Source organism: Athene noctua, chromosome 27, assembly GCF_965140245.1.
Source record: "Athene noctua chromosome 27, bAthNoc1.hap1.1, whole genome shotgun sequence".
Classification (NCBI taxonomy): Eukaryota; Metazoa; Chordata; class Aves; order Strigiformes; family Strigidae; genus Athene; species Athene noctua.
Window position 1 is genome coordinate 6,951,869 of NC_134063.1, and position 7,653 is coordinate 6,959,521.

Below are 7,653 nucleotides of genomic sequence, written 5' to 3' on the forward strand. Positions count from 1 at the left end.
CAACGCGAGGGGGGGGGGGGTCTTGTGAATAAATCCCGTTGCCCGCAGCCTGATGGGGAAGAACTGGATCAGCAGCACCAAGGGGAGCAGGAGCCAGCGCAGAGGTTTGTACCTGGTCTTTGTGGGGGCAAAGGGGGGGATCTGGGGAGGCCTCTCCTCCGAGGTGATAGGTTTGGGGGTCCCCCTCAAGGTGGCATTTTGGGGTTTCTCCCATCTTGAAGAGGCTGGGAGTTGGGTGCTGTTTGCCCTGCGAGGGTGGGATGTTGTGTCTGAGCAGCACCAGTGGCTGCAACAGCTTCGGGGGGGGGGGGATATGGGGGGTTCTGGGCAGCCCTGGGGCTGCTGCAGCCTTTGGGGGGGCTGCCCTGGGGCCTGCAGCCGCTCCCCACAGCACACACAGGGGTTGGGGTGCAGGAGCCCTGCGGCACCCCCAGGACACGGGCTCCACAGCCCCTTTCGCACCGGCGCGGGTTTAAAATCAATAGATACAATTTATTTATTAAAAAAAAAAAAAATTTACACAGTTTCAGCCAGTTCCTTATAAAATACCACCCCTGCCCAGGGCTGCTCCCCAAAGGGCAGCCCCGGGGGGCTCAGGGCATGTGGGGTTTTGCCCCCCCTGCCCCCGGCTGCCCAGCCAAGGGATGCTCTGCCCCATCCCAGTGCTGGTGGGGGGGCTGCAGGCCCTGCCCAAAATATTTACAGCAGAGGGAGGGGACCTGCAGCCCCCAACATGTAGAATAAGGCACAGGGGGGGCACGGACGGAGGGTGGGGGGGTTGTGGGTCTCACTCCAGCAGCTGCCTCCAGCCCCGCGCCCTTGGCACCGACGTGGTGGGGTGGCTTTGAATCTCGGATTTGTTTTGTGGGGGTTTTTTTTATACAAAGGTACAAAACGCACCAAAGTCTTTGGAGGGGGCGGGCAGGGAGCGGGGAGCCCCTCAGGCCCATCCTGCTGTGGCTGGGGGGGCGAGACGGGGCGGGGGGGGGGCCACAGGCTACCCCCTCACCTTGTCGTAGTCGTTCACCATCCTCTTGATGTGGAAGAGTTTGTTGCGCAGGGTTTTGGTCTCCAGCTTCTTCGTCTGGTAGTCAGGGCTCTGAAAGGCAGCGCGGGTCCGGCCTCAGCTGCGCGGGCCGTGGGGAGGGGGCTGCTGGCCTGTTTTCACACCCCCCCCACCCCCCCCCTTGCAGCTGCATCACCCCAACCCCAGGTGGCAGCTGAGCCCGGCCGCGCTCCGCACTCACCCGCTTCAGGTCCTTCAGCCGGTTGTACTCCTCTGCCACACCCTGCGAAGGCAAAGGGGGGTGTGGGGGGGTCACAGGGCAGCCGGGGGCCACGAGGCGGGGTGTGCCCCTTGGGGACAAGGAGTGACCTGCATCCCGCAGCATCCCCGACGCCCGGTAGCGTCCCTGATACCCCAGGGCATCCCTGAGGGCCTGCGGCACCCCAGACACCTCGCAGCATCCCCGGTGTCCCCCAGCATCCACCCCCTGATGCCACCAACACCCTGCAAGCCTCTACGGTGTCCCCCAGTATCCATCCCTGACGTCCCCAACACCTCACAGCATCTCTGATGTCCCACAGCATCCGCTCCGGTGTCCCCACCACCCTGCAGCATCCCCAGCGTCCTCCAGCATCCATCCTGATGTCCCCAACACCCTCAGAACATCCCCAGCATCCACCTCTGATGTCCCCAACATCTTGCAGAATCCCCAATGTCCCCCAGCTTCCATCCCTGATGTCCCCAACACCCTGCAGCATCCCCAATGTCCCCCAGCTTCCATCCCTGATGTCCCCAACACCCTGCAGCATCCCCAATGTCCCCCAGCTTCCATCCTTGATGTCCCCAACACCCTGTAGCATCCCCAATATCCCCCAGCTTCCATCCCTGATGTCCCCAACACCCTGCAGCATCCCCAATGTCCCCCACCACCCTGCAGCAGCCCAAGGCCCCACCCCATCCATCCCCGACACCCCACCGCATCCCAGCACCCCCCCCGATGTCCCCGTGGCCCCCAGCGAGCCCTGACCTGGTACTGGGGACTGTCCTCGGAGATGCTGTCGAGCTCTTTGCTGAGCTGGTTGAGGCGGTCGCTGACGCCGTCCATCTCGGCGCAGAGCTGCTTGTAGCGCTTCAGGTCGGCGTCGAACTCCTGCTTGTACTTCTGGCGGGCGCCGTCCGAGGTGATGGGGGGGTAGAGGCTGGCAGAGAGGGGCAGGGTCAGCTCCAGGTTTGGGGGTGGGGGGAGCTGGGGGGATTCTCAGGGGTTGCCCCCTCACCTGGCCCAGTGGTCCTGGTCCCGCTCGTCACCCGACTCCACGGCCGTGGTGTAATCGGTCTCGTACTGCGACTCGTCCAGCTCGGGGTTGCGGCGGCGGCGGCGGCCGCGGCGGGTGGGGGCTTTGGGGGGCTGCTCCCACGCCTTCTCCTCCGCCGGGCTGGGACTGACCGCCCGGTCCGGCTGGTCACTGCGAGGGACACGGGGACATCAGCCAGGTCAGCATGGCGAGGGGTGGGGGACACACAGACATCCCCAGGGTCCCCCCTGCTCCCCGAGCACTGTCACCCCCCTGCCTGGCCACTCACCCCCGGCTGCTGTAGGTCCCGGAGGGGTAGTACCCGTTCTGGGGGGGGTAGCTGTAGGAGGGGGGGCTGTATGGCGGCGCAGTGATGGGGCTCGTCGGCTTCTCCGAGTAGGCGAGCGTGGCCGTCTCGTCCTGCACGCTGGCCCCGTCCGCCACGTTCTTCACCTGGAGGGGGGAGCGGTGCTCAGCTGTGGGGTACACACCCCCCCACCCACGAGTGGGACCTGGACGGGGGCTCCCGGCACACGGGGGAGGCTGGTCTCCACCCCACAGGGCTGGCAAAACCCCAAAGCAGCCGCGAAAATCCTGCCTGGGGTCCTGAAGGGACGAGCCCTGGGGCGTCTCGCAGGGCTGTGGAGAGCAGGGAGCGGGGGGGGGGGCAAGGGTTAGGGGCGCCCCCATAGGTGGGCATTTGGGGAGGGGGGAGGCTGCAGGATGTGCCCCCGAGAAGGGCCCACCGCGGCGGGGGGCGCTGGGAGCCCGGCACAGACAGACACACGGCGCGGGGGGGGTCCCGGCACCCCGCTCTGCGCCCCCAGAGGGTGGCACCACCCAGGCTCTGCCGGGGGCTGCAGGCTCACCCCCCCGCCGTCCAGCATCACCCCCCAGCCCTCGCTGCCGGCCAGGGCTCCTCAAGGAGGACGTGGGGCGTCTGTCTGTCCCTCCCTCCCCCTTCCTTCCTGGCCTTTGTGGGTTGTTTGTGACGGAAGCCGGTCCCGGTAGCCCTGGGGATGTCGGTGGGTGAAGCCGCTTCCTCCAGCACCTTCCCCCCGCCCCGACTAACGAAGACACATTAACGACAGGGCCACCAGGTGAGTCGGCCACCAGCGTGGGGACAGCCACGTCCCTGTGTCAGGACGGAGGTGCCCGGCGGCTCACACCCACTCAAAGGTCACCCCTTTATCTCAGTCCCGGCCATAAACCGGGAACGAGACGTCCCGGGAGGGTTTCACACCCCGGGACCTCCCCACCGAGTGGGGACATGGCACCCGTGGGTGACCCCAGGGCAGAGTGGGGACCCCCCTCCCCGTCCAAGGAGCAGGTGAGGGGGACGCTGGATGTGCGGGGTCCTTCCCACCGCCCCCCCCCCCCCCCCCCCGGCAGCCCGGCCCCCAGCAAGCCAGGAAATGCTTTTCAAGGGAGGGACTTTTAACAAAAATAAATAAACCAGAACAAAGGTATTGCTGCAAAATGAAAAATAAATATTAGACCTACAGAGGGAGCGAGGCGAGGGGCCGCGGAGCCCGAGCGCGCTGGGCCTCGACTCTCAGGTTCCATCAAAGGTTTGGGATAAACGTGATAAATGTCCCCAGTGCCTGAGCCCCCCCCCCGCTGCCCCGGTCTCACAGGGATGGGGACAAGGACAGGCTGGGGCCAGTGACAGGGTCAGGGACGCGGCCCCTGCCCCCGCAGCACCCCGAGAGCCGTGCTCAGGGGTGGGGGCAGATTCCAAAGGCCCTTTCCCATGGGATGCTGCGGATTTCCCACACCCTCCCCCAGCACCGGCCCCTGCGGAGGCACCGGCTCAGGGACCTGCTCTGGGGACACGACGGGCACGTCCCCGCCCGCAGCGGGGCCACGCTGGGACTGGCACCTCCCTGGGGCCGAGCCGCAGCGCCCGCGGGGGGTCCCCAGCATCCCCCACCCAAGGGACTCGGGTGCTCTCGATGCCCAAACTGTGTCGGTTTGGTGGCGGCAAACCGGCCTCGCGGAGCTGAGTTAATCATTGCCAGGACCGAAACCCAGCAGCGTCACCGGGCAGCGACGCGGGGCCGGTGTCACCGAGCGCGGGGCGAGCGAAGGGACGAGGACCCGGAGCCTCGGCGCTGTGCTCCTGGCGCCCGGCCCATCAGATCCCACCCTGTTTGTCTTTCAGGGAGGTTTGAGACCAGCTCGCCCAGCCCAGCACCCTGCGCAAAAACCTTCCCCGGCACCGGGGGAAAAAAAAAAAAAAACAACAAAACCCACGGAGTCTAAACGGGGTGATGGGGAGGGACCCGCGAGCGCCGGGCACAGCGTCGCACCGGCGGTGATAACGCTGCCGCCCCCCCCCCCGCGGGTGCAAACACACCGGGTGAGAAAACAGCTCCTGGCACAAAGTTCTGGCACAGCCCCGGCACTGGGAGGAGCCCCCCCGGTGTCCCCCCCTGCCCTGGCTCATCCCGGTGACCGGGCGCTGCCACGTGCAGCCCCAGTGATGAAGGGCAGGCGGGGAGGATGGGAGACACTGCTGCCCCCCCCAGCCCACGCTCGGACTCACCCACTCCTCCACGTTGGGACCCTCCTGGACCACCGGCACCTTGTCCCAGTAAATGTTTGGTTTCCCGTATTTCCAGATCTTGCTCCGCGTCTTGTGAGCGAAGAAGCAGATGAGGCAGAGCAGGATGACGATGAGGAACCCGCAGACGATGGCCACGGCCTGAAGGGGTGGAGGGAGGGGGGGGAAACCTCAAGGTGGGGGTCCTGGGGGGGTTGTTATCCCACAGGAATTGCTCCCCTCACCCCCAAATCCTCCCGATGTTGGACCCCTCACCACGGCGGGGGGAAAGGCACAGAGCTCCCCCCCGCCCCGCATCCAGGCCCATCGGCGGTTCCAGAGCTTTTGGGCCTGGCTCAAGCGACAAGGAGGGGTTTGATTTCCCCCCGGGGTCAAGTCTGGGGCTCGGGGAGCAGCAGGGAGCTGGCATCTCCACGCAGCACCCCAACCCCGCCGCCGGCTCGGCCACGGGCCAGTCCTGCACCGCACCGGCGGGTCCCAGCCCGGACGGTTCCCCACGAGCCAGATCGCTGCGGCTGCACCAAAACCGGGGCTGGGTGAGGACGGATTAGGCCCCGCTTGGCCTTGGCGTGGAGCGGGAGCAGCGCGGGTGCTGCGGCTCCCCCCGCTCAGGGCGCAGGAATGCGGCACGGCCAGCCCGGCCGGCTGGGAACCGGCAGCGCCAGTCCCAGCCCGTGTGCCAGGCAGGATCCCCGCCGGCCCCAGCCGAAACTCCGGCTGATGAACTTCGTTTTGAGGCCTCCCGCTGCCCCCAAACTGACCCCTCGGGCTCTCGAGCCGGGCCGGCAGCATCGTGGGTGCGTGGGGAGAGCTGGCACCCTGACCCCGCACCCATCCTGCCACGCGCAGCCAGCCCCTGCCCCAACCTTGTTCAAACACTTTTACAACCGGGGAGACCAAAGTATCAGAAACCGGGTTCTGCGCCGGGACGGGAGCCCGTCCCCTCCCCGAAACTCCCCGGTGCAGGCAGCCGGCTCGGCCCAGCTCCTCCTGCTCACTCCAGAAAACAACCAGCACCCCCCCCTCCGCCCCGAAACAGCCACCCGGACCACCAAAAAACACAAAAAAAACAGATGGGAAAACCCCAGCCGGCCAGGGACCTGGCGCTGCGCACCCATCGCGTTTGAAGGGGTTTGCGCCGCCGGTTTGGCTCGAAGAAGGGTGGGGGGGTGTCTGGCCTGAGTTGGGGGCCCCCCCTCACCTCCTGGGGGTCCACGGTGCAGTAGTGGTAGAGGTACTGGTTCATGCTGCTGTACATCTGGTTGCACATGGTCAGCATGGGGTTGTAGTAGTAGCTGCCGGTCATCTGGGCCTGGGGGTTGACGCCGACGATGTAGACGATGGAGGCGATGAGCATGACGAAGGCCAACACGGCGCAGACCACGATGACCACCAGGTAGAAGCGACGGGAGCGGGAGCTGCTGGATTTGCTGACGCTGGCCACGAAGAGCCCCAGCTGGGCCAGGAAGCAGAGCACGGCCATGGCGATCATGAAGCCGTTGGCCGCCCGCGGGTTGGTGACCCCGCCGTAGTAACCCCCGAAACCGTAGTTCAACCCGTTGCCGTAGTAGCTGGAGCCGTAGAAGCCCCCGAGCCCGTTGCCGTAAGCCGCCCCGAAGCCGTAGCCGTACTCCCAGGCCAGGGTGGAGGCCACGCAGGCGAAGATGGCGATGCAGAGCAGGATGACCATGGCCTCCAGGATCCTCACCACGCCGGGCGGCGACGTCCACTTGTAGAAGTGCTGCGGCACGTCCTCGATGTAGTAAGAGCCCGGCGGCGGCGAGCGGGCGCCGTAGTCGTAGCCGTAATCACCCGTGGGGGGGCCGTAGCCCGTGGGGGGCCCGTAGCCCATGGGGGGGCCGTCGTAGGATTTCTTGCTGAACATGGTGGCGGCGGCGGGGGGGAACCTGGCGGGGAGATGGTTGGATGGAGGCGCCGGCACCGCCGGGTTTCTCCGGCTCCACGCGCCCAGCGGGGACTTTGACCCCCCTCCCCTCCGTCAGCACCAAGAACCGCCCGCCCGCATGTCCCAACGCCACCAGAGTCACTGACGCTACTGGGGAAACTGAGGCACGGGGAGGAGAAGTGACTCACCCAGCATCTCCCAGTCGCAGCCCAGCCCTGCCCCATGCGTGAGACCCCGTCACACTGGGCCCCCCCCCAAACCCGGACACCCCCCCACCACCACCTCACCTCCCTGACCAGACACCACCTGAATGAATTGGATTGTTTAAATTCTAATTAAAACAGAAAACTTCTTACCCAAGGCTGGCGCTAACCCCGAGGTTCCTCCGTAAGCAGCTCTGCCTGGATTAAAAAAAATAACAACAACAATACAGGGCACGGTAGCAACAGGCAGCGAAAAGTGGAAAATTCGCTTTCAAAAATTACTGGTTTTTTTAAAAATCGACGCCCTAATGCAGAGACACCACCCCCCCACACCCCCCGGCCTGGAGACCCCCACCACGGCGCCGGGAGCAGCGCGGGGGAAACCTGAACCCTCGTGGGAAACTCAACCCAGCCGCTCCCGGCGGTGCCAGGGCCCAGCGGGCAGGATCGGGCCCCTGGGGGGGACGGGGGGGGGCGGGGGGGCACCCCTTGACCTGCAGCAAGGGTGGGCAATGTGGGTCTGGGGGGGCAGCTGCCGTCCCAGAGCTGCCCCCGGGGGTCTGGGGTAGCACCTCCCCGGCTGCCCAAACCAAACCCCCCCCCCCCCCGCGCTTTAAGGGGTCCCAGCGCCCCCCCCCCCCCGGTAAATCCCCCAACCCGCCGATCCCAGCTGGATT

The 7,653-nt window shown here is 66.2% G+C and overlaps 1 protein-coding gene across 1 annotated transcript; it reads right to left on the reverse strand.

Moving 5' to 3' along the window:
* Window positions 1–478: 478 nt before the first annotated feature.
* Window positions 479–7,233, reverse strand: OCLN (occludin). Its single transcript, XM_074927982.1, has 8 exons — window positions 7,130–7,233; window positions 6,069–6,774; window positions 4,850–5,008; window positions 2,591–2,754; window positions 2,284–2,472; window positions 2,034–2,205; window positions 1,248–1,289; window positions 479–1,099 (listed from the first exon to the last, which is right to left on the reverse strand). The coding sequence occupies exons 2-8, from the start codon at window positions 6,750–6,752 to the stop codon at window positions 998–1,000; spliced, it is 1,512 nt and encodes a 503-aa protein (XP_074784083.1). The 5' UTR covers window positions 6,753–6,774; window positions 7,130–7,233; the 3' UTR covers window positions 479–997.
* Window positions 7,234–7,653: the final 420 nt, after the last annotated feature.

Bases quoted from the DNA above. Each gene is read 5' to 3' on its own strand.
- OCLN (XM_074927982.1), bottom strand. From the start codon at position 6,752: ATGTTCAGCAAGAAATCCTACGACGGCCCCCCCATGGGCTACGGGCCC. The intron at 2,473-2,590 runs GTGAGTGGCCAG...TGTCCCTCGCAG, and splicing joins GGGACCTACAGCAGCCGGGG to TGACCAGCCGGACCGGGCGG. The intron at 2,206-2,283 runs GTGAGGGGGCAA...CCTCTCTGCCAG, and splicing joins GACCAGGACCACTGGGCCAG to CCTCTACCCCCCCATCACCT.